Consider the following 26,264-nt stretch of genomic DNA (forward strand, 5'->3'; position numbering starts at 1 on the left):
TGACCAACATGGAGAAATCCCCATCTCTACTAGAAGTACAAAATTAGCCGGGTTTGGTGGCGCATGCCTGTAATCCTAGCTACTTGGGAGGCTGAGGCAGGAGAATTGCTTGAACCCAGGAGGCAGAGGTTGTCGTGAGCCAAGATTGTGCATGCCATTGCACTCCAGCCTGGGCAACAAGAGCAAAACTCTGTCTCAAAAAAAAAAAAAAAAAAAAAATGGCTAGACATAGCGACATGTGATGTAGTCCCAGCTACTCAGGAGGCTGAGGCAGAAGGATCGCTTGGCCCCAAGAAGTTGAGGCTGCAGTGAGCTGAGATAACGCAACTGCACTCCAGTGAGCAACAGTGAGACCCTGTCTCAAAAAAAAAAAAAAAAATCATGAAAAATATCAGATGTAATCCATTGAACAAAACAGGAATGTATGAGTCCATACTGATTAAAGTAAGTGGAGTCACAGCCAGGTGCAGTGATTCATGCCTGTAATCCCAACACTTCGGGAGGCCAAGGTGGGTGGATCACTGAGTTCAGGAGTTCGAGAGTAGCATGGGCAAAATGGCAAAACGTCATCTCTACAAAAAAGTACAAACATTAGCCAGGCATTGATGGCTCGCTCCTATAGTCCCACCTACACAGGAGACTGAAGCTGGAGAATTGCTTAAGCCTGGGAAGCAGAGGTTACAGGGAGCTGAGATTGCGCCACTGTACTCCAGCTTGGGTGATAGTGAAATGCTGTTTCTAAAAAGAGAATAAGGCCTGTTGCGGTGACTCAGGCCTGTAATCCCAGCACTTTGGGAGACTGAGGTGGGCGGATCACAAGGTCAAGAGTTCAAGACCAGCCTGGCCAATATGGTGAAACCCTGTTTCTACTAAAAATACAAAAAAAAATTAGCTGGGTGTGGTGGCGGGCATCTGTAGTCTCAACTACTTGAGAGGCTGAGGCAGTAGAATTGGTTGAACCTGGGGGGCAGAGGTTGCAGTCAGCCGAGATCACACCACTGTACTCCAGCCTGGGCAACAGAGTGAGACTGTCTCAAAAAAAAAAAAAAAAAAAAAGAATAAATGGAGAAACTTCCCTTTATAGTAGAGTACCAACGGATGACTGTAGTCAGAATAATGATATTAGAAACTCAGCATTTGACAATCACCATAGCGAAAATCTAGCCAAGAAACATCAATTGCTAAACTAGTTTATGAAAGTTTGATAAGAAACAGACCATTTACATAGTTTCAAAATGAAAAAACCCAAAATCCTGGGAAGTCCTTCCTGAAAAATGCTTCCTCATGATTAACTACATTGGAGAAACCTGGGAGACCCCACTTTATTCAAGTTGTCACAGTTCATATAACCAATGCTGGGACAAATCGAAATTGCCTAGCATTTGATACAGTGCAATAAGAACACAGCATCACTTCAGTGTTAGTCTTAATAAAAATGCATCCCAGGCGTGGTGGCTCATGCCTGTAATCACAGCACTTTGGGAGGCCAAGGAGGATGGATCACTTGAGGTCAAGAGTTCAAGACCAGCCTGTTCAACACAGTGAAACCCCATCTCTACTAAAAATACAAAAAATTAGCTGGACATGGTGGCGGGCACCTGTAATCCCTGCTTCTTAGGAGGCTAAGGCAGGAAAGTCACTTGAACCTGGGAGGCAGAAGTTTCAATTAGCCGAGATTGTACCATTGTACTCCAGCCTGGATGACAGAGCGAGACTGACTGTCTCAAAAAAAAAAACAAAAAAAAAAACATAAAAACAAAAAAAAATGCATAATGTGAATCTAATCATGAGGAAACATCAGACAAACCCAAATTAAGAGATATTCCTCACAATAATTGGTCAGTAATCTTCAAAAGTTCATGAAAATCAATTAAATACATAGAACAATTTCAGGTTGAAGGAACCTAAAAGAGACACGACAACTAAATGCAAAGTGAGATCCCAGATAAACTATATCTGGTTTTCCTTTTTGAGTTTGTTTGTTTGTTTTGAGAGAGAGTCTTATTCTGTTGCCCAGGCTGGAGGGCAGTGGTGTGATCTTGACTCACTGCAATTTCCGCTTCCCAGGTTCAAGGTATTCTCGTTCCTCAGCCTCCAGAATAGCTGGGAGTACAGGCCTGTGCCACCATGCCCAGCTATTCTTTTTGTATTTTTAGTAGAAACAGGGTTTCACCATGTTGGCCAGGCTGGTCTCGAACTCCTGGCCTCAAGGGATCTGCCTGCCTCGGCCTCCTAAATTTCTGGGATTATAAGTGTTAGCCACCACTCCTGGCTTTTGGGTTTTTTTGTTTGTTTGTTTGTTGAGACAGAGTCTCTGTCACTCAGGCTGGAGTGCAGTGGCACAATCACAGCTCGCTGCAAACTTGACCTCCTGGGCTCAAGTGATCCTTCCACCTCAGCCTCCTGAGTAGCTGGAACTGCAGTCACACACCACCATGCTCAATTAATTTTTTTTTTTTTTTTTTTTTGTAAAAGGGGGGGGGGAAACGGGTGGGGGAAAATGGGGGGGGGGGTGGTTGGTTCTCACTGTGTTGCCCAAACTGGTCTTGAATTCCTGGACCCAAGTGATCCTCCTACCTTGGCGTCCCAAAGTGCTGGGATTACAGGCATGAGCCACCACACCTGGCCCCATGTCTGATTTTAAACTAAGTTTGGTAATTGGGTATATAGCACAGAACATTAACACATAAATCATCTAACTCATGAACATAGATACGAAACCCTTGAACAAAATGATTAACAACAAAAACCCAACAATTCATGGAAATAATGACATCACAAAATAAGCATACCTGAGGAATAGCAGATTATTTTAATATGTGACCATCATTGATAATGAACAAAAATAACAGAATAAGGAAGAAAATCTCATAGTTACTTCAATAAATACAGAGAAATCTGATCACACTCACTATCCATTCATGATTACAACCCTCCAAAACTATGTCTGCAAACATCATAATGGTGAATTATCCAAAGCTTTCTCTCTAAGTTAAGGAATTAGCTATCCCCACTTCTGTTCACTATTCTACTATATTCACTTTTTCACTAATATTCACTATTTTTCACCATTTTACTGGCAATCCTAGCTAGTAAAGAAGTAAGAAGTAAGACTCAGAAAGAAAAAAATTAAACTGATTTTGTTGCAGATAACTTGAATGTTTATAGAAAATCCAAATAACCTATATAGTCTAAGAAATTAGACTTAAATCAGTCAAGTTAGGCTATAAGCAGTGGCTCACACCTATAATCCTAGCACTTTGGGAGGGCGAAGTGGGAGGATTACTTGAGTCCACGAGTTCGAGACCAGCCTGGGCAACGCAGCAAGGTCCTGTCTCTATTTAAATAAAAATTACAAAATTAAAGAGTAGGGTTAGAAAGGTTCCTGGATAGACTACCAACATACAATAAGCAATTGTATTTTTACCTACCAGCATCAAACATAAAATGAAACTTTTAAAAGACCCTGTTGATTACGGGAAAGTGAAGGAGTTGGGAGAGACTCACTGATCAACAGAACAAGTTTATAGGATTTAAACCTGTAGAACCATTACTGAGGTGACTTTGAAAGACACCTCTGTAAATACATCACAAATATTAAATACCTGCAAGAGAGGACACCTATACTTGCCTAGATTCCTTATCCTGGTGTCAAAGAATTAATATTCTTAATATCTTTGTGTAGCCTGAGAATATATGTGGGTTGTTTTTTGAGGGGGTCGGAGTCTTACTCTTGTCGCCCAGACTGGAGTGCAATTGCTCGATCTTGACTCACTGCAACCTCCACCTCCTGGGTTCAAGCAAATCTTCTGCCCCAGCCTTCCAATGTGTGCCACTGCGCTGGGCTAATTTTTGTATTTTTAGTAGAGATGGGGTTTCACCATGTTGGCCAGCCTAGTCTCGAACTCCTGACCTCGTGATCTGCCAGGCTCAGCCTCCCAAAGCGCTGGGATTACAGGTGTGAGCCACTGCACTCGGCCTTATATGTGGGTTTTTTTTTTAACCATTTGGACTTAAGTGGGGTGGCATACTATTGACTCTTCAACACCTTGCTTTTTTTTACTTATCAGTTATATATCTTGGAGATAAATCCATTTTAGCAAAAAATATATCTACTATATTCTTGCTTTTTAATTTTTTTTTTTTTTGAGTTGGAGTTTTGCTCTTGTTGGCCAGGCTAAAGTGCAACGGCGCCATCTTGGCTCACCGAAACTTCCACCTCCCAGGTTCAAGCGATTCTCCTGCCTCAGCCTCCCGAGTAGCTGGAATTACAGGCATGTGCCACCATGCCCAACTAATTTTTGTATTTTTAGTAGAGACAGGGTTTTACCATGTCGACCAGACTGGTCTCAAACTCCTGACCTCATGATCCACCCGTCTTGACCTCCCAAAGTGCTGGGATTACAGGTATAAGCCACCGTGCCTGGCCTGCTTTTTAATTTTTTAAACTTGCAAAAGAGTTGCAAGGATAGTGCTCTTTAGTGGGCGTTCACTCAGATTCACCAACTGCTGGCATGTGGGTGCACTGGCTTTATAGTACTGTATGTGCTTTACCACTCCCCTTTCTTCCCATCTTCGTGTCCCTGTGTGCTTCCTAAACCGTTTGAAAACAGGTTGCATATATCATACCCCTGCACCCTGAAAAACTTCACTGTGTATTTTCTAAGAACAAGAGCATCTCCTTGCATAAACACAGTACAATTTTCTCAAATTCAGAAGATTCAACTTTAATAGAAAAAGCTATCTGCATATTACCCGTATTCAAATTTCATATATTGTTCCCATAATGTTTTATGCCAATTTTTTTCTAATGTGAGATTCAGTCCAGATAGATGTAGCTCCTGAATAAAAATGAAAGCCCTCCCTCCCTAGGGTGAAAAACATTCCCTCAGGGCTCCTAGAAGTGGTGTAGTCACTGGGAAAGAGGAATGAGTGCCCAAAGCAGGCAGGGTTGCTGTAGTGTCCACTAACTCAGTGGAGGTAAATCTTTTGTGCACGTGTGTGTGTGTGTGTGTGTGTGTGTGTGTGTGTGTAATATGTACATACACAAGAGAAACTGAGTGATGGAGGAAGGGAGAGGTTATATGTACAGGTCATTCTCTGGAGCCTAATTTTTTTTTTTTTTTTGGAGATGGAGTCTCACTCTGTCATCCAGGCTGGAGTGCAGTGGCACAGTCTTGGCTCACTGCAACCTCTGCCTCCTGGGTTCAAGCAATTCTCCCACCTCAGCCTCCTGAATAGCTGGGATTACAGGCATCCACCACCATGCCCAACTAATTTTTGTATTTTTATTAGAGATGGGTTTCACCATGTTGGCCAGACTGGTCTCAAATTCCTGACCTTGTGATCCACCCGCATTGGCCTCCCAAAGTGCTGGGATTACAGGTGTGAACCACCATGCCCCGCTCTGGAGCCTAATCTTTTTTTTGTTTTTGTTTTGGAGTGGTCATTTCTTTTTTTAAAATAATTAATTAATTAATTTTACTTTAGGTACATACTGTATCTGGCATTTCTCCCCATGTTGTCCCTCCCCACCTTCCCCTCCCTCCCCACCCCCCGCTGTCTCTCCCCTACCTCCCCAACTGCCCCCAGTGTGTGATGCTCCTCTCCCTGAATCCACATGTTCTCATTGTTCAACACCCACCTATGAATGAGAACATGAGGTGTTTGGCTTTCTGTTCTTGTGTCAGTCTGCTCAGAATGATGGTTTCCGGATTCATCCAAATCCCTACAAAGGACACAAACTCATTTTTATGGCTGCGTAGTATTCCATAGTGTATATGTACCATATTTTCTTTGTCCAGTCTATCATTGATGGGCATTTGGGTTGGCTCCAGGTCTTTGCTATTGTACATAGGGCTGCAATGAACATACGTGTGCATGTGTCTTTATAGTAAAATGATTTATAGTTCTTTGTGTATATACACAGTAATGGGATTGCTGGGTCAAATGGAATTTTTATTTCTAGATCCTTGAGGAGTCACCACACTGTCTTCCACAATGGTTGAACTCCCACTAACTGTGTAAGAGTGTTCCTATTTCTCCACATCCTCTCCAGCGTCTGTTGTCTCCAGATTTTTTAATGATCACCATTCTAACTGGCATGAGATGGTATCTCAATGTAGTTTTGATTTGCATTTCTCTAATGACCAGTGATGGTCAGCATTTTTTCATGTTTGTTGGCCTCATATATGTCTTCTTTTGAAAAGTGTCTGTTCATATCCTTCACCCACTTTTGTATGGGGTTGTTGATTTTTTTCTTGTATATCTATTTTAGTTCTTTGTAGATTCTGGATATTAGCTCTTTGTCAGATGGGTAGATTGCAAAAATTTTTTCCCATTCTGTTGGTTGCCAATTCGCTCTAATCATGGTTTCTTTTGCTGTACAGAGCTCTGAATTTTAATTAGATCCCATTTGTCTATCTTGGCTTTTATTGCCAATGGTTTTGGTGTTTTAGTCATGAAGTCCTTGCCTATGCTTATGTCCTGGATGGTTTTGCCTACGTTTTCTTCTAGTGTTTTTATGGTGTTAGGTTTTATGTTTAAATCTTTATCCATCAGGAGTTAATTTAAGTGTAAGGTGACACATAGGGGTCCAGTTTCTGCTTTCTGCACATTGCTAGTCAGTTTTCCCAACACCATTTGTTAAACATGGAGTCCTTTCCCCATTGCTTGTTTTTGTTAGGTTTGTCAAAGATCAGATGGTTGTAGATGTGTGGCGTTGCTTCTGGGGCCTCTGTTCTGTTCCATTGGTCTATGTCTCTGCTTTGGTACCAGTACCATGCTGTTTTTTTTTTTTTTTAAAGAAAAAAAAAAAGGATTAAAAGAAAATGAAGGAGAGGAAGAAAGAGAAAGAGGAAAAGGGAGAGAGAATGGGGGTGTTGCTTTATTGCCTGGGCTAGAATGCAGTCAAAAATGGGTATGCCTATAATTGTGCTTAATAATAGAGACATGAAAAAAAAATGAGGGAAGAAAGTAACAAGCAGCCAACCAATATTTCATTTAAACCTGTAAATAGATGTGATGTGGTACTGATAAGAGTGTATATTTTGTGTATTTCAAGTGGAGAGTTCTATAAATGTTAATTAAGTTTACTTGTTCCGGATCTGAGTTCAAATCCTGGATATTGTTGTTAATTTTCTGTCTGATTGATCTGTCTAATATTGATGTTGAAGTCTCCCACTATTATTGTGTGGGAGTCTAAGTCTCTTTATAAGTCTTCTATATCTGGGTATTCCTGTATTAGGTGTGTTTATATTTAGGATCTTTAGCTCTTCTTGTTGCATTGATCCTTTTATCATTATGTAATATCCTTCTTTGCTTCTTTTGATCTTTGTTGCTTTAAAGCAACTCCTGCTTTTTATTTATTTATTTATTTTTGCTCTCCATTTGGTTGGTAAATCTTTCTCCATCCCTTTGTTTTGAGTCTTTGTGTATCCTTGCATGTGAGATGGGTCTGGATGCAGCATACCGATGGGTTTTGGCTTTTTTCCTGTCTGTTTCTTTGGGTTGGGGGATTTAGTCAATTTAAATTTAGAATTAGTAATAATATGGCCGGGCACGGTGGCTCAAGCCTGTAATCCCAGCACTTTGGGAGGCCGAGGCGGGTGGATCACGAGGTCAAGAGATCGAGACCATCCTGGTCAACATGGTGAAACCCTGTCTCTACTAAAAATACAAAAAATTACCTGGGCATGGTGGCACATGCCTGTAATCCCAGCTACTCAGGAGGTTGAGGCAGGAGAATTGCCTGAACCCAGGAGGTGGAGGTTGCGGTGAGCCGAGATCGCGCCATTGCACTCCAGCCTGGGTAACATGAATGAAACTCCGTCTCAAAAAAAAAAGGATTAGTAATAATATATGTGAGTTTAATACTGCCATTTAATGTTAGCTGCCTGTTTTGCCTATTAGTTGATGTAAATTCTTGATTATGTTGATGCTTTTTACTTTTTGGTATTTTTTAGAAAGGCTGATACTGGTTGTTCCTTTCTATGTGTAGTGGTTCTTTCAGAAGCTCTTGTAAAGCAGGCCTGGTGGTGATGAAATCTCTGAGTGCTTGCTTGTTCACAAAAGATTTTATTTTTCCTTCGCTTATGAAGCTTAGTTTGGCTGGATGTAAAATTCTGCGTTGAAAGTTCTTTTCTTTAAGGATGTTGAATATTGGCCCCCACTCTCTTCTGGCTTGTAGGGTTTCTGCTGAGAGATCTGCTGTGAGTCTGATAGGCTTCCCTTTATGGGTAACCTGACCTTTCTCTCTGGCTGCCCTCAGTATTTTGTCCTTCATTTCAACCCTGGTGAATCTGGCGATTATGTGCTTTGAGGTTGGTCTTCTTGAGGAATATCTTTGTGGCGTTCTCTGTATTACCTGGAGTTGAATATTGTCCTGCCTTGCTACGTTGGGAAAGTTTTCCTGAATAATATCCTGAAGCGTATTTTCCAGCTTGGATTGATTCTCTTCGTCACAATCAGGTACACCTATCAAGCGTAGATTAGGTCTTTTCACATAGTCCCATATTTCTTGGAGACTTTGCTCGTTCCTTTTTATCCTTTTTTCTCTAATCTTGTCATCTTGTTTTATTTCATTAAGTTGGTCTTCGACTTCTGATATCTTTTCTTCTGCTTGATAGATTCGGCTGTTAAAACTTGTGCATAGTTTGCAAAGTTCTCGTGTTGTGTTTTTCAGCTCCATTAATTCACTTTTATTCCTCTCTAAATTGTGTATTTTTGTTAACATTTGATCAACCTTTTTTCAAAGTTCTTAGTTTCTTTGCATTGGGTTAGAACAAGTTTTTTTAATTCACAGAAGTTTCTTATCATCCACCTTTTGAAGGCTGCTTCTGTTAATGGAACACACTCGTTCTCCAACAGGACTTGTTCCGTTGCTGATGAGGAACTGATCCCCTGTAGAGGGAGAGGCGTTCTGATTTTGGGTATTCTCAGCCTTTTTAGGCTGTTTTCTTCCCTTCGTTATAAATTTATCCATCTGTGGTCTTTATAATTACCGTCTTTATAATTGGGTTTCTGAGTGGATGTCCAACTTGTTGATTCCCAGCGCTAAAATCTGAGCAACCCACTGCGCCGGCCAAAACAGCGGCGTTATGATTGATGGTGTTTTTCTGACTGCACCAAGAACCGCCGCTCCAAGGCAGCGGCAAAACCGACTTGCAGGCCACAAGAGTCATGCTGGCGACTCGTAGGGCTCCTCCGCTGAGAATCTCCTGGTGCATGAGCAACAAAAATTCATCTGAAAGTGTGGCGTCCTCCCGTTCTCTGCACTTTCACTGGGAGCTACAATCCCGAGCTGCTAGTGATCAGCTATCTTGGATCTCTCTCTACCATGCTGTTTTGATTACTGTAGCCTTGTAGTATTTGAAGGCCAGCACTGTGATGCCTCCGGCTTTGTTCTTTTTGCTTAGGATTGTCTTGGCTATGCGGGCTCTCTTGTGATTCCATATAAAGTTTAAAGTGTTTTTTTCCAATTCTGAAGAAGGTCATTGGTAGCTTGATGGGGATAGCATTGAATCTATAGATTACTTTGGGCAGTATGGCCATTTCCACAATATTAATTCTTTCTAACCATGAGCATGGAATGTTTTTCCATCTGTTTGTGTCCTCTCTTATTTTGTTGAGTAGTGGTCTGTAGTTCTCCTTGAAGAGGTCCTTTACATCCTTTGTTAGTTGTATTCCTAGGCATTTTATTCTCTTTGTAGCCATTGTGAATGGCAGTTCGTTCTTGATTTGGCTTTCTGTTTGTCTGTTATTGGTATATAGAAATGCTTGTGATTTCCGCACATTGATTTTGTATCCTGAGACTTTGCTGAAGTTGCTTATCAGTTTGAGGAGATTTTGGGCTGAGACGATGGGGTCTTCTAAATATACAATCATGTCATCTGCAAATAGAGACAATTTGACTTCCTCCTTTCCTAATTGAATACCCTTTATTTCTTTTTCTTACCTGATTGCTCTGGCTAGAACTTCCAATACTGCATTGAATAGGAGTGGTGAGAGAGGGCATCCTTGTCTAGTGCCTGATTGCAAAGGGAATTCTTCCAGCTTTTGCCCGTTCAGTATGATATTGGCTGTGGGTTTGTCATATATAGCTTTTATCATTTTATGATACATTCTGTCAATACCTAGTTTATTGAGAGTTTTTAGCATGAAGGCTGTTGAATTTTGTCAAAGGCCTTCTCTGCATCTATTGAGATAATCATGTGGTTTTTGTCTTTGGTTCCATTTATGTCATGGATTACATATTTCAGACAACCAAGTAACAGTGTCTCATGGCAACATGCTAGAATCTTGAAGGTGATGGAAAGGATTATGATGTATGGAAAATCCAAGTTAGAGTGGTGCTTGATACAGGTGAAAATCAGTTTGCAGCTCTGGAAGAGGGAGCAGCATATCAATTGTTTAAAACAAAAAGCCAGCGTTAACAGACTCAGAGAAATGAAGTTGAAAGGAACAGATTTAGCTCCAGAATAGAAGTGAAAATTCAATGTAGTTTCCATTAAAATGACTTCCCAGTGGTCTCCCCCTGCAGATGACTTCAGTATCTACTATGTCCTGTGAGCTTTGACCTATTACAGCTTTCTAGATAAGCCCAGTGGTGGGGAAGAGTCATGCTCCGAGGAATCAGGGGACACATGCTGCATTCAGAAGGGTTCTCCCGTCCCCTCAAAAGAAGGGAAGATTGTGCCTAATATCTTGGCAATAAATACAGGTCCTTCCTGAAAGGTGACAGTCTAGAACCTCCTGTGATACCAGTGAGTAAAAGTGAAAATGGCCGGGCGCGGTGGCTCACGCCTGTAATCCCAGCACTTGGGGAAGCCGGGTCGGATGGATCACGAGGTCAAGAGTGCGAGACCAGCCTGACCAACATCGTGAAACCCTGTCTCTACTAAAAATGCAAAAAAATTAGCCAGGCATGATGGCATGCACCTGTAATCCCAGCTACTCAGGAGGCTGAGGCAGGGGAATTGCTTGAATCAGGAAGATGGAGGTTGCAGTGAGCCGAGATCACTCCACTGCACTCCAGCCTGGGTGACAGAAGACTCTTTCTCAGAAAAAAAAAAAAAAAAAAGTGAAAATGACCATTTTTGTAACAATGAACACTTTCAAACTGGCGTAACTGTACTTAAAAGTATGTATGAGGGAGGTCACTGTCTCATGGAGCCCCAACTTTAGATACAATATGTGGAAAGAAAAATTCAAGAGGACAAAGATACTGGGCTGCCTGGCACAATACAAAAAATTACAAAAGGAAGCTCTGTGCAGGGAAAGGAGGCCCCCTTCAGAACCCTCAGTGTTCTCTCTGTGCAGGCAGGTCTGACCGATTCACATGAACACTCTAATCCTGGAGCTTACTGAGAAGGACATCCTAGACCAGTAACTTAAAAAAAATTTTTAAGTTAGGTTCTCATGAGATCAAATTTAAAAAAAAGAAAGAAAAGTAAATTAAAAATAAAAAAGTTTTAAAGTTATCATTTATTGACTAATCTGTGCCAAATACCTTTCATGATACCTGCGTAATCCTCACAACCATCCTATAAGGCAGATGGCATTATTCCTTTCTTATAGATGAGGAACAGGTATAGAATCCCAGATCCTAATACTAGTAAATGGCATAGTTGGGATTTAAACTAAGATATATATAGATATATATATCTTATATATATAGATAGATATAGCATATATATATAGATATATCTTATATATTTAGATAAATATATATATAGATATATCTTATATATATAGATATATCTTTATATATATATATATATCTTAAAATATATGTATATTTTAAGATGGGGTTTCACCATGATGGCTAGGCTGGTCTTGAACTCCTGACCTCAGGAGATCCACCCACCTCGGCCTCCCAAAGTGCTAGGATTACAGGCGTGAGCCACTGCACCCGGCAAGATCTATATTTTTACAAAGTCTATGCTCTTTCTCTCTCCTCCCCATGTATGTATGTATGTGTGTGTTTATATGTAAATAGCTATATACATACATATATATGTATATATGTGCTCTTAAGATATGTATATGCATGCTCTTAATATGTGTATATATTATGCTTTCAATATATATACCATATATGCGTATATACACAAATATACACATATATACATCACATATATATAGACAATCTTACTATACATAAATCCAAATAGGTACATTGGGAGAGAGGGAGGGAGGTAAACAGGTAGGTAGATATTTCTTTTTTCTACATTACCACCACACACCCCATGACTAAATCACTTAAACCTGATATCTCATCTGTAAAATGGAATATAAAAATAATTGTTCCTACCTTACACAATTGTTGAAAGATTTAATGGGAAAATGCATGTTAAGTACTTAAATAGTGCCATGCTCATGACCTGATAGCTATTGTTTTATTAACTGTATTTAATTACTTGCCCAGCAAGTTGTCTCTTGTCTTGCTTTGGTTTTAGAAAGAACTTTTTATCTGTCTTTTTTGGCTTCAGACACTTGTTCAGGGTTCTGGTCTGAGTAATGTAATTTTATTTTTAATTTAATTTAATTTATTTAATAGAGACAAGTTCTCACTATGTGACCCTGGCTGGTCTCAAACTCCTGGCCTCAAGCAATCCTCCCACCTCGGCCTCCCAAAGGGCTGGGATTACAGGTGCGAACCACCATGCTCTGCCATAATGCATTTTTAGACTCCAAGTACCAATAATTCTGTCCTTGGTAGGAAATGTGTTTGGAGGAAGTCTTATTAAGAACTCTTCTTTATTTCATAATGGTAGGAGAGGCTTATTGTCATTTGTACATACTTTGTTCTCTCAAAACCCTTTCTTTCCATGTGGCACCAACACAGCACAGAGTGCACAGATTACTATGATACCCTTCCAGTTAAGGAGGCTGATGGGAACCAGCCCCATTTTCAGGGAGTCACTGGCCTGAGGAACTTGGGCAACACATGCTACATGAATGCCATCTTACAGTGTCTCTGAAGCATCTCGCCACTGGTAGAATACTTCCTCTCTGGAAAGTACATCACTGCTCTTCAAAAGTAAGACCATCTGCATTCCCTGCAGCCCAGCCCTAAACCCACGTACAGGTGAGGTTAGAGAAGGAACTCTGGAATCCCCAGTAAGGGCTAAACAGGTCAGTAGAGGTTGTGTCTTCCCAGGTAACATGCTAGGGTAAGTAAAAGTAGTAAAAGTGTGAAGGGCAACCAAGAAATGAATGCAGCTCCCTTTTTTTTTTTTTTTTTTTTGAAAAACGGGGTCTCTTTCTGTTGCCCAGGCTGGAGTGCAGTGGCGCAATCTCAGATTCCTGCAACCTCTGCTGCTCGGGTTCAAGCCACTCTCCTGCCTCAGCCTCCTGAGTAGCTGGGATTACAGGCACATGCCACCATGCCCCGCTAACATTTTTTTGTATTTTAGTAGAGACGAGGTTTCACCATGTTGGCCAGGCTGCTCTCGAACTCCTGATCTCAGGTGATCCCCGCCCCCATCCCGACCCACCACCTCAGCCTCCCAAAGTGCTGGGATTACAGGTGTTAGCCACTGAGTCTGGTCCTCTTTTTTTTTTTTTTTTTGAGATGAAGTCCCTCTCTGTCACGCAGGCTGGAGTGCAATGGCAATTTTGGCTCACTGCAACCTCTGACTCCTGGATTTAAGCAATTCTGTTGATCAGCCTCCTGAGTAGCTGGGATTGCAGGTGACTGCCACAACACCCGGCTAATTTTTTAGATATTTTTAGTAGAGATGGGGTTTCTCCATGTTGGCCGGGCTGGTCTTGAACTCTTGACCTCAGGTGATCCTCCTGCCTCGGCCTCCCAAAGTGCTGGGATCACAGGTGTTAGCCACCTCACCTGGCCCTTTTTTTTCTTTTAAACAGAGTCTTGTTCTGTCACCCAGGCTGGAGTGAAGTAGTGGTATTGACACAGCTCACTGCAACCTCGACCTTCTGGGAGCTCAAGCAATCCTCCTGCATTGGCCTCCCCAAGTGCTGGGGTTACAGGTGTGAGACACCACACTTTTCATTTTGGTACTAACTTCCCAGGCCTGGGTGATTATGTGCCTTCTTTTCATTAAATCAGCCAGAATCATATCCCTTTCTTCTTCCAAGCGATTGCAGTGAGGTTGCCATGGCTTTTGCCTACCTGATGACAGACATGTGGCTTGGAGACTCAGACTGTGTCTCAACAGAAATATTCCTATCAGCTCTTGGCAAACTCTACCCAAAATTTACGAAAAAGACACAACAAGACGGTCAGGAATTCTTGATTTATGTCCTAAATGAACTTCATGAAGCTCTAAAAAAGGTGAGTAGAATTAATGACCTTAAAATAAGATAGTACTGCACCTTTATCAGCAACTTCCATTTTTCATTGTTTTACTTGTTCAGTTAATATTGTCTACTTTATGCCAAGCATTGTGCTAGACGTTCCATGGAGAACATTCAAGTTAGTGTTTGAATGTGTACCTGTAGTTACCAAACTTACTTGTCATAGAACCACTAGGGAAGATTTTACAACACAGATTCTGAGGCACATACTCCAACGGTAATGAATTAGAATGTCTTTTGGGAAAGCTTACTTGGCATTTCCAGTGGTCAGTCAGGTGTGGGAAACACTAATCTACTTTTCTTTGTAAAGAAAGGCTGCATGGACTAGTTTTCGTTTTGTTTTTTTTTTTGTTGTTGTTTTTTGAGATGGTGCCTCATTCCATGGCCCAGGCTGGAGTACAGTGGCATGATATCGGCTCACTGCAACCTCCGCCCCTGGGTTCAAGCAGTTCTGCCTCAGCCTGAAAGGCAGAACTGAGAGAGAAAGTGAGCTGAGATTATAGGCTACTGCCACCATGCCTGGCTAATTTTTGTATTTTTAGTAGAGATGGGGTTTCACCATGTTGGTCAGACTGGTCTTGAACTCCTGACCTCGTGATCTGCCCACCTCGGCCTCCCAAAGTGCTGGGATACAGGCATGAGCCACCGTACCCGGACTGGACTAGTTTTTAAAAGTGCAAAATATATTCCTCATGAGAAATAACATGGATTTGTAGGTCCCAAGAAAATTTAAGCTAAATAATATATAGAATAACGTTCTTAGCTTGAATTTTCTTAGGACTTACAAATCCATGAAAATATTAAGCTTGATATTAGATTAAGCAACAGATCTATGCCCTGCAAAGTTTCATCCTCAAACCAAACATGCCTAACCCGAGTTCATCACTGAATTAGTATATACACTTCATTAAACATGAAATCATCAGTTACTCTAGAGGTTTTGCCTTTATTTACAAAACTCACTGCAGTTAGCCTTGGTCTGAGACCCACATTCTCTGAAATGTGTCCTTGACTTTATGCAATGTTCTTCTGCTAATGTTACCTCATTGCACCTCTAATGTCCAGGTAATGGTTAGCATAAAGATTGCAAACTATAGCTATTAATTGTTCTCATTTGCAGGCTTCAGTTCTGTTTTTTGTTTTGAGTAATAAAAAGATACTATAAAAAGGTATTCATGGGCCATGCGAAGTGGCTCATGCCTGTAATCCCAGCACTTTGGAGGCTGAGGCGGGTGGATCACAAGGTCAGTAGTTCACGACCAGCCTGGGCAACATAGTGAAACCCTGTCTCTACTAAAAATACAAAAAAGAAAAACATTAGCCAGGAGCGGTGGCAGGTGCCTAGAGTCCCAGCTACTTGGGAGGCTGAGGCAGAAGAATACGTTGAACCCAGGAGGCGGAGGTTGCAGTGAGCCAAGATCTGTGGAGCTAATGCATCTTGAAAATATATCTTCTACTGAGGTTCTTAAATCACTGAAAATTCAGGGTTTGCTCCAGAAATGCTGTTGCTGAGTATGAACTAGATCCAAACCAGGCCACAAGTTTAGTTCAATCAGGCTGCCTTAGGAATTTAAGATTTGCTGTCTTATCTTTTATCTTTTTTTAAAAAAAAATTAACCCTGTAGAGACTGGATTTTGCTATGTTACCGAATCTGATCTCAAACTCCTAGTCTCAAATGATCCTCCTGCCTCAGCCTCCCAAAGCACCAGGATTACAGGCGTGAGCCACCATGCCTGGCCAAGATTTACTCTTTTAAAAAAGTATTTTCTAGAAGTTAAAGGATAAAAGGCTACAGAATGTAACCTGAAGGGACTGGAGAGAGGAAAGATTGGATTTCTTAATATTTTACCTTTAGATGTGCTTGAGTGATGTAACACGAATTTAGCTTGCTTACCCCCTTCCCAGGAAAAACTAGCTCCCAAGGCTGGTAGCTTATGGGGTCATGAATGTATGTTTTACCAGAGTTAGGCTGTCATCATTCCTCTGTTTCACCTAAAGGGAAAATATCTGAATTATCAGAAATCACACATAATATATATATATATATATATATATACTTTCAAGAATATCTTACTCTATTGTCTGAATCTAAAACTTAAGTGGTTTCTGGTAGCAATGTATTATTCTGATAGAAAAAAAATCAATCATTTTATTGAAACCTTTTTTTTTTGAAACATAGTCTCGCTCTGCCACCCAGGCTGGAGTGCAATAGCGCCAACACAGTTCACTGCAGCCTCGAACTCCTGGGTTCAACTTATCCTCCAACCTCAGCCTCCCGAGTAGCTGGCACCACAGACATGTGCCACCATGCCTGGCTAATGTTTTGGTTTTTATTTTAGAGATGGAGTCTCACCATGTTGCCACAACCTTTTTAAAATAACCAATAATTGATTTGGGTGAAATTTGCTCCTTGATTCAGTACCACTATCCCTGGAGAAGATCATATGAGAAAGGATCTACTCAGAGATGCTGCAGGAAGTCAATTACCACTGAGACATCCATCGTCACCCGGCTGTTTGAAGGGCAGCTCAGTTACCGCATCATATGTTTAAAGAGTGAGAAATGCACCTACAAGAACGAAGTTTTCACTCTCCTGTCACTCCCCATTCCATCCGAATGTGAATGCTCCCTTCAGGTAGGAATTCGGGATCCCTGGACACTTTGTCTTGCTATGCTCTCAGCCCTGGGTTTTCTCAGGGCTGTTTACTATATTTGTTTAGTATGAGAGATGGCTTTATAACTTTAATTTTAAAAGAAATAGGCTGGACGTGATGGCTCATGCCTGTAATCCCAGCAGTTTTGGAGGCCAAGGCAGGCAGATCACCTGAGGTCAGGAGTTCGAGACCACCCTGGCCAACACAGTGAAACCCTGTCTCTACTAAAAATACAAAAATTAGTTGGGCATGGTGGCAGGTACCTGTAATCCCAGCTACTTGGGAGACTGAGGCACAAGAATCGCTTGAACCCGGGAGGCAGAGGTTGTAGTGAGCCAAGATCGTACCATTGCTCTTCAGCCTGGGTGACAGAGTGAGTCTCTGTCCTAAATAAATAAATAAATGAAATAAAGAGGAAGTCCATGATGATGGTATTTTTTTTAGGGATGTACTGGCCAAAAGTTACTATGAATTCAATTATATTTTTAAACGCACTCAACAAAATATCTGATTATAAAACTGGAAATATAGTGGGATTTATTCAGTCTATTGAAATAGCTTTGTGCATATAAGAAATTTACGATTTTTTCCAAAAAGTTTATGACCCTCCCTCACCCCAGAGGGGTCTGTAAGGCCCAGACTGGGAACTAGCTATAAAACATTCTAGACTCAGGCCAGGCGCAGTGGCTCATGTTCGCAATCCCAGCACTTTGGGAGGCCAAGACAGGTGGATCACAAGGTCAAGAGATCAAGACCATCCTGGCCAACATGGTGAAACCCCGTCTCTACTAAAAATACAAAAAGTAGCTGAGCATGGTGGCACGTGCCTGTAGTCCCAGCTACTCGGGAGGCTGAGGCAGGAGAATTGCTTGAACCCAGGAGGGGGAGGTTGCAGTAAGCTGAGATTGCATATTGCACTCCAGCCTGGCAACAGAACAAGACTCCATAAAAAAAAAAAAAAAAAAAAAAAAAAAAATTCTAGACTCTTAGTCTTGAGCTCTTATTTTTTGGACTAAAGCTGTGAAATGTTTTGGAAAGAGAAAATGGAATCTAGTGCCTTGGTTTACCTCTGGAATTTTCTTCACCGTAATGCCAAAAGTTCATCTGTAAGTGGGGATGTGGGCATGGGGTGGGTGGCAGTAGAAGGCAGGCAGCAATAAGGAGTAAACAAGGGGCAGACACCAAAAAAGTTTTCTTGCAGAATTATACAAATGTGTATTTTTTCTTCCTAAATTATAATAGCACATCTATTGCTGAAAGTTTCACTTACCAGAATTGGAGAATAGAATCCTATTACTTATTCAGCACTGGGCTTTATTTCTCAGCTCAAACTGCTAAAGATTGCTGGAAAGAAATTCCACATACTCAAGTAAAGTGCTAATGGCTCCGCTGCAAACAAAATCTGTGCTCACTTCTTCTTCCAGTTAATCGTTTGCAGAACCAAACACCTAGCCACATTGGGGATATCTCCTGTGTATATCGGATCTAATTTATCTCTGTTCTGCTGTCTTTATTATGGGCCACCCCCAAACCCTGAGAGTCATTTTTGTCACCAGATCACTTTAGCAATGATATGAATGTCATAAAACAGCTGCCTGATTTCACTCATGAAAATTGCAAAGTCAGTAGTATTCTGAAAAAAACAGAAAAGTTAAAAATGCTGATTTATAGGCTGGGCATGGTGGCTCACACCTGTAATCCTAGCACTTTGGGAGGCTGAGGCGGGCAGAATCACTGGAGGCCAGGAGTTTGAGGCCAGCCTAGCCCCATCTCTACTAAAAATATAAAAATGAGCTGGGTGTGGTGGTGCTCGCCTGTAGTCCCAACTTCTCAGGAGGCTGAGGCAGGAGAATTGCTTGAACTGGTAGGTGGAGGTTGCCGTGAGCCAAGATTGTGCCACTGCACTCCAGCCTGGGTGACAAAGCGAGACTCCATCTCAAAAAAAAAAAAAATGCTGATGTATAGATTATAAGTGAGGTAGGCACTCAACTGCATTTCAGTAACGAGAAAGAAACACTTTCTAGGTGGACTTATGGGTAACCAGCTCCAGCTAGTGAGACTGTTATCTTCTGGACTTGTTGACTTTGAGAAAAGCACTGAGGATTACATTTCCACAGCATTTGCAAAATTCCAATAGAAACAGAGAGTGCAGGCTGTGGTTGATCCAATTTGGTCACCAAATCCTTTTTTTCCATAACAGGACTATCTCCAATGTTTTTTCAACAGGACACACTAACCTGAAACAACCAAATTCACTGCTCCTTTTGTGAAACCAAGCAAGAAACTGCCGTGAGGGCCAGTATTTCCAAAGCACCAAAAATAATTGTTTTTCACCTAAAAAGGCATGGATTTTTTTAGCTTTGTACAGTGGCAGTATCATAGCCAATGAGGTTTATCCGAGGCGCAATTATTGCTAATTGAAAACTTTTCAACTATTGCTAATTGAAAAATTGCACTGGCAATTTTTGACAGTCTCTACAGAGACTGATAATAAAAAAAATAAAAAATAAAGGTATGGATTTTTACATTTTGTGGGCACATATTTTTGAACAGCCTTATAGAAACATAATTCACATGCCAATAATTCACCCATTTAGAGTGTACAATTCAATAATACTTGGTATATTACATTATTATTTAAAATATGATAAAATATATACAGTATAACAAAAAGTTTGCCATTTTAGCAATTCTAAGCGTACAATTCATTGGCATTATTTATTCACAATGTTGTGCAACAATCATCACCATTTCCAAAACTTCTTCATCACCCAAACAGAAACTCTGTAACCTTTAGTAACACACATTCCTGCTCCCCCGGCCGCTGGTAAGATACTTCGGTAAAGGTCTGTTAAGGTCTTTGGCCTATTTTAAAAATTGGGTTGTAGATTTTCTAATTGTTGAGTTTTATAAGATTGCTTGTATATTTTCTTTTCTTTCTTTCTTTTCTTTTTTTTGTTTTAAACAGAGTCTCGCTTTATTGCCGAGGCTGGAGTGCAGTGGTGCAATCTGAGCTCTTGCAGCCTCTGCTTCCCTGGTTTGAGCCATACTCTTGCCTCAGCCTCCTGAGTAGCTGGGACTACAGGCACCCACCACTACACCCAGCTACTTTTTTTTCTTTTTTTTTTTTTTTGTGGAGACAGGTTTTCACCATGTTGCCCAGGCTGGTCTCAAACTCCTGAGTTCAGGTGATCTGCATCCCTTAGTTTCCCAAAGTCCTTGGATTATAAGCATGAGACACTGTGCCTGGCCAGATTTCTTGCATTTTCAAGAGCAGTTCTTTACCAGATGTGTCTTTTTTTTTTTTTTTTTTTTTTTCTGTTCATGCTGGTTTTTTATTCTCTCAACAGTGTTTTGTACAACAGGAAATTTTGACTTTAATGAAGTTAAGCTTATCAATTCTTTTGTAAAGTAGGCCTTTGGTGTTGCATCTAAAAAGTCATGGCCAAACATAAGATCATCTAGATTTTCTCCAGTGTTATCTTCCAGGAATTTTGCAGTTTTTTGTTCTACATTTTGGTCTGTGATCTATTTTGAGTTAATTTTTGTGAAGGGTGTAAGGTTTGCCCGTGTGTGGATTTTTTTTTCACATAGATATCCAGCTGTCCCAACACCATTTGTTGAAAAAGGTTATCTTTTCTCCATTGTATATTACCTTTGCTCCTTTGTCAAAGATCAGCTGATTATATCTATGTGAGTCTATTTCTGAGCTCTCGAGTCTATAACATTATTTTTCTATTTTGTTTTCACCAATATCACACTGTCTTGACTATTCTGGTTGTAAAATAAGTTCTGAAGTTTGGTAACGTCAGTCCGATTGTGTTTTCCTTCAGTATAGTTTTGGCTACTCTGAATCTTTTACCTCACCACATAAACTTTAGAATCATTCTGTCAATATCCACAAAATAAGTTACTGGGATTTTGACTGGGGTTGCATTGTATTTACAGATCAAGTTGGGAAGAACTAACAACTGGACAATATGGAAGCTTCTTATCCGTGAATATAGACTGTATCTCTCTGTTTAGATTCTTCTTGGATTGCTTTCATGAGAATTTTCTAGTTTTACTGCTATAGGTCTTGTACATAGTTTGTTAATTTTATAACTATCTCATTTTTGAGGGTGCTAATGTGAAGGGTATTGTGTTTTTTAAAATTAATTTTAATTTTTTTTTTTTTTTTTTTAGATGGTGTCTTGCTCTGTTGCCCAGGCTGGAGTGCAGTGGCACAATCTCAGCTCACTGCAACCTCTGCCTCCCAGGTTCAAGCAATTCTCCTGCCTCAGCCTCCTGAGTAGCTGGGAGTACAGGCATGCACCACCACACCCAATTAATTTTTGTATTTTTAGTAGAGACGGGGTTTCATCATGTTGGCCAGACTGATCTTAAACTCCTGACCTCAGATGATCCGCCCGCCTCAGCCTCCCTAAGTGCTGGCATTACAGGCATGAGCCACTGTGCCCAGCCATGTTTTTAATTTCAAATTCCATTTGTTTAAAGCTGATGAGTAATATGCTTTCTCAATATTAATCTTGTATTCTACAATCTTGCTTTAATTGTTATTATTTCCAGGAGATTTTTTTGTTGATTCCTTCAGATTTTCAACATACACAATCGTGTCATCTGTAGACAAAGACAGTTTTACTTCTTACTTCCCTATCTGTATACCTTTTATTTTCTTGTCTTATTTTAGCTAGGACTTCTAATACAATGTTGAAAAGTAGTGGTGAGAGGGACATCCTTGTCTTCTTCCTGATTGTAGTGGGAAAGCTTCTACTTACTCACCATTAAGTATGATGTTAGCTGTGGATTATTTGTAGAGATTCTTTATTAAGTTGAAGAAGTTCTCCTTTATTCTTAGTTTACTGAGTATTTTTATCTTGATGGGTGTTGGATTTTGTCAGACACTTTTTCTGTGTCTGTTGATTTGTGTGTGTGATTTTTTCCCCCTTTAACCTAATTATATGATAGATTTCATTAATTTTTCCAATGTTGGACCAGCCTTGCATACCTGGGATAAAGGTATGTAGCTAGGACTATAGGTGTAAGACACCATGCCCAGCTAATTTCTTAAATTATTTTGTAGAGATGATGACTCATTATGTTGCCTTGAACTCTTGGGCTAAAGAGAATCGCCTACCTTGGCTTCCCAAAGTGCTGGGATTACTGTGCCCAGCCCATTTTGAAATTTCTTTCAAGATATCTTCTTTGACTTGTGTTATTTAGAAGCATGTTGTTTAATCTCCATGTATTTTGGGATTTCCTAGATATCTTTCTGTTTTTCCTTTTTAGTTTAATTCCACTGTGATCTGAGAGCAGAGATTATATACTTTCTATTATTTTAAATTTGTTAAAGTGTGTTTTAACAAGCACACCTTAGGCCAGAAGGTCTAAGTTATTCTTATTTAGCCTAGCTGGAGGTTTGGTGAATGTTCCATGTGAGTTTGAAAATAATATATATTCTGCTGTTGTTGGGTGAAAGAGTCTATAGATGTCAGTTATTTCTATGGACAGATGGTGTTATTGAGTTTATGTCCTTAGTAATTTTCTGCCTGCTGCATCTGTCCATTTCTGACTGAGGTGTGTTGATATCTCCAACTATAAAAGTGGATTCGTCTATTTCTCCTTGCAGTTCTATCAATTTTTCCTTTTTTGCTGTTTGTTTTTGGTGAGACAGAGTTTTGCTCTGTCACTCAGGCTGGAGTACAGTGCTGCAGTCTTTGCTCACTGCAGCCTCTGCCTCCTGGGTTCAAGCAATTCTTGTGTCTCAGCCTCCCGAGTAGCTGGGACAATAATTTTTGTATTTTTAGTAGAGACAGGGTTTCACCATGTTGGTCAGGCTGGGCTTGAAGTCCTAATCTCAAGTGACCTGCCTGCCTTGGCCTCTCAAAGTGTTGGGATTACAGGCATGAGCCACTAAGCCTAGCCAGTTTTACCTCATGTATTTTGACACTGTGTTGTTAGGTGCATACACATTAAGCATTTCTGTGTCTTCTTGAAAAATTGATCCCTTTATCGTTATGTATGGCCCTTTTTAACCTCAATCACTTTCTTTGCTTTGAAGACTTCTCTGTCTGAAATTAATATAGCTACTCCCACTTTCTTAGTGGTAGGATGGTATATTTTTCTCCATCTGTTTACTTTTAGTCTCTGTGTGTCTTTATATTTTAAGTATGTTTCTTGTACATAATATATAATTGAGTTTTGTTTTTGATTCACTGTGACAATCTGTCTTTTAATTAATGTATATAGACCATTGACATTCCAAGTGATTATTGATGCTGTTGGGTTAAATATCTGTCATATTTGTTACTGCTTTCTATTTGTTGCCCTTGTTCTTTGTGTTTCTATTTTTATCTACCACTCTTTTCCTGCTTTTTGTGGTTTTAACTGAGCATCTTATGAGACTCCATTTTCTCTCCTTTATTACCAAATCAGTTATATTTTTTAAAACATTTTTTAGATGCTGGGCACAGTGGTTCATGCCCATAATCCCAGTACTTTGGGAGGCCGAGGCAGGTGGATCACCTGAGGTGGGGAGTTCAAAACCAGCCTGACCAACATGGAGAAACCCCATCTCTACTAAAAATAAAAAATTAACCAGGTGTGGTAGTGCATGCCTGTAATCTCAGCTAGTCAGGAGGATGAGGTAGGAGAATTGCTTGAACCCAGGAGGTGGAGGTTGCAGTGAGCCAAGATCTCGCCATTGAACTCCAGCCTGGGCAACAAGAGAGAAACTCTGTCTCAAAAAAAAAAAAAAATTCTTTTTAGTGGTCGCCCTAGAGTTTGCAATATTCATTTACAACTAATCTATGTCCACTTTCAAATAACACCATGCTGCTTCCCTTGTATCATTGCTGTTATTCTTTTCACTTATATATAAAGATATACAAGAATATGGCCGGGCATGGTGGCTCACGCCTGTAATCCCAGCACTTTGGGAGGCCGAGGCGGGTGGATCACGAGGTCAAGAGATCGAGACCATCCTGATCAACATGGTGAAACCCTGTCTCTACTAAAAATACAAAAAATCAGCTGGGCATGGTGGCGCCTGCCTGTAATCCCAGCTACTCAGGACGCTGAGGCAGGAGAATTGCCTGAACCCAGGAGGTGGAGGTTGCGGTGAGCCGAGATCACGCCATTGCACTCCAGCCTGCGGAACAAGAGCGAAACTCCATCTCAAAAAAAAAAAAAAGAATATATATGATATATACATAAGGATATGCAATTGAATATATTGTTGCTATTATTGTTTTGAGTAAACTGTTATGTTAGATTAATTAATAATAAAAATAAACATTTTAATTTTACCCTCATTTATTCCTTCTTCAGTGCTCTTTATGTAGATCCAAGTGTTTGGCCTATATCATTTTCCTTCTCTGTAAAGAATTTCTTTTAAAATTTCTTTTCTTTCTTTTTTTTTGAGATGGAGTCTCACTTTGTCACCCAGCCTGGAGGGCAGTGGTGTGATCTCGGCTCACTGCAACTTCTGCCTCCTGGGTTCAAGCAATTCTCCTGTCTCAACAGCCAGAGTAGCTGGGACTACAGGCCTGCACTACTATGCCAGGCTAATTTTGTATTTTTGGTAGAGACAGGGTTTCACCATGTTGGCCAGGCTGATTTTGAACTCCTCACCTCAAGTGATTCACCCACCCCGGCCTCCCAAACTGCTGGAATTAAACAGGCGTCAGCCACCGTGGCTGGCCTCTTTGAACATTTCTTGTAAGGCAGGTCTACTGGCAACAATTTCCCTCAATTTTTATTTGTCCAGTGAAGTCTTTATTTCTCTTCACTTTTGAAGGTTAATTTTACAGGGTACAGAATTCTAGTCTGGTGGGTTTTTTCCTTTTAACACCTTCAGTATTTTATCCCACTTTCTTGTTTGCATGGTTTCTGAGAAGTTAGTTGTAATTCTTATGTTTGCTCCTCTAGAGGCGTGGTTTTTCCTGACTCCCACTCTGGCTTCTTTTAGGATTTTTTTCTCTATCTTTGATATTCCACAGTTTGAAAATTAAATGCCTATGTATCATTTTTCTGCCATTTATCTTTCTTGGTGTTCTCTGAGCTTCCTGAATCTGTGGTTTGGTGTATGGCATTAATTTGGGGAAATTGAGTCATTATTGTTTAAATGTTTTTTTCTGTCCTCTTTCTTTTCCTTTTGGCATTTCCATTATGCAGATGTTACATCTTTGTAGTGGCCCCACAGTCCTTGGATGTTGTTGCGCTTTTTTTCCAGTCTAGTTTCTTTCTTTTTTCTTTTTTAGTAGAGATTGGGGGTGGGGTAGGGGCACTCTGACTTTGTTGCCCAAGCTGGTCTCGAACTCCTGGGCTCAAGCGATCCTCCCACCTTGGCCTACCAAAGTGCTGGGAACACAGGTGTGAGCCACTTAGCCCGGCCAGTCCCTTTTCTTTCTTCGTTTCAGTTGTAAAGGTTTCTGCTGAGGTGCCTCAAGCTCAGTAGAAATTCTTTCTTCAGCTGTGTCCAGTCTACTAATAAGCCCATCAGAGGCATTCTTCATGTGTTAGTGTTTTTTTACATCTAGCTTTAAAAACAAAAAAAAAAACAAAAAAAAAACAAAAAAAAAACTAACCGCTATACCAACAAGGATACCTCTAGCATTTTTTTTTATTTATTTAAAGTAACCGCTATACTAACAAGGATCCCTCTAGCATTTCTTTTGGTTCATTCTTAGGATTTCCAAGTCTCTGCTTACATTGACCATATATTCTTGCATGTTTTATTCATTAGAACCCTTAGTGTGTTAATCAGTTTTAAATTCTCAGTCTGATAATTCCCACACCCTATCTGGTTCTGATGCTTACTGTCTCTTCAAACTCTGCTTCTGCTTTTTAGTATACCTTATATTTTTTCCTGATAGCCAGATATGATGAACTGGGTAAGAGAACCTGACGTAAATAGACCTTAATGACATGGTGTAAGGCAGAGTGGGAGGGGAAGCATTCTGTAATTCTGTCAGTGAGTCTCAGTCTTTTTTTTTTAGACGCAGTCTCACTCTGTTGCCAGGCTGGAGTGCAGTGGTGCAATCTCGGCTCACTGCAACCTCCAACTCTCTGGTTCAAGTGATTTTCCTGCCTGAGCCTCCCGAGTAGCTGCGATTACAGGCACTCGCCGCCATGCTCAGCTAATTTTTTTATTATTATTTTTAGTGGAGACGGGTTTCATCATGTTGGCCAGGATGGTCTCGATCTCCTGACCTCATGATCTGCCCCCGTCAGCCTCCCAAAGTGCTAGGATTATAGGTGTGAGAGGTCTCAGTCTTTGAATG

General features: G+C 40.5%; 1 protein-coding gene and 1 pseudogene across 1 annotated transcript in view; both read left to right on the forward strand.

The window, feature by feature from the left end:
• Positions 1 to 10,239: 10,239 nt before the first annotated feature.
• USP50 (ubiquitin specific peptidase 50) overlaps positions 10,240 to 26,264 on the forward strand; it is a 55,329-nt gene continuing 39,304 nt past the window's right edge. Inside the window, 6 exon segments of the mRNA XM_032297492.1 lie at positions 10,240 to 10,565; positions 12,848 to 13,042; positions 14,107 to 14,302; positions 16,746 to 16,961; positions 19,181 to 19,199; positions 19,202 to 19,322. Coding sequence (XP_032153383.1) covers positions 10,513 to 10,565; positions 12,848 to 13,042; positions 14,107 to 14,302; positions 16,746 to 16,961; positions 19,181 to 19,199; positions 19,202 to 19,322 — 800 coding nt within the window. The 5' untranslated portion in view covers positions 10,240 to 10,512.
• On the forward strand, positions 19,337 to 19,464 carry LOC116564614 (annotated as a pseudogene).

Source organism: Sapajus apella, unplaced genomic scaffold, assembly GCF_009761245.1.
Source record: "Sapajus apella isolate SASKATOON/1434 unplaced genomic scaffold, GSC_monkey_1.0 scaffold37, whole genome shotgun sequence".
Classification (NCBI taxonomy): Eukaryota; Metazoa; Chordata; class Mammalia; order Primates; family Cebidae; genus Sapajus; species Sapajus apella.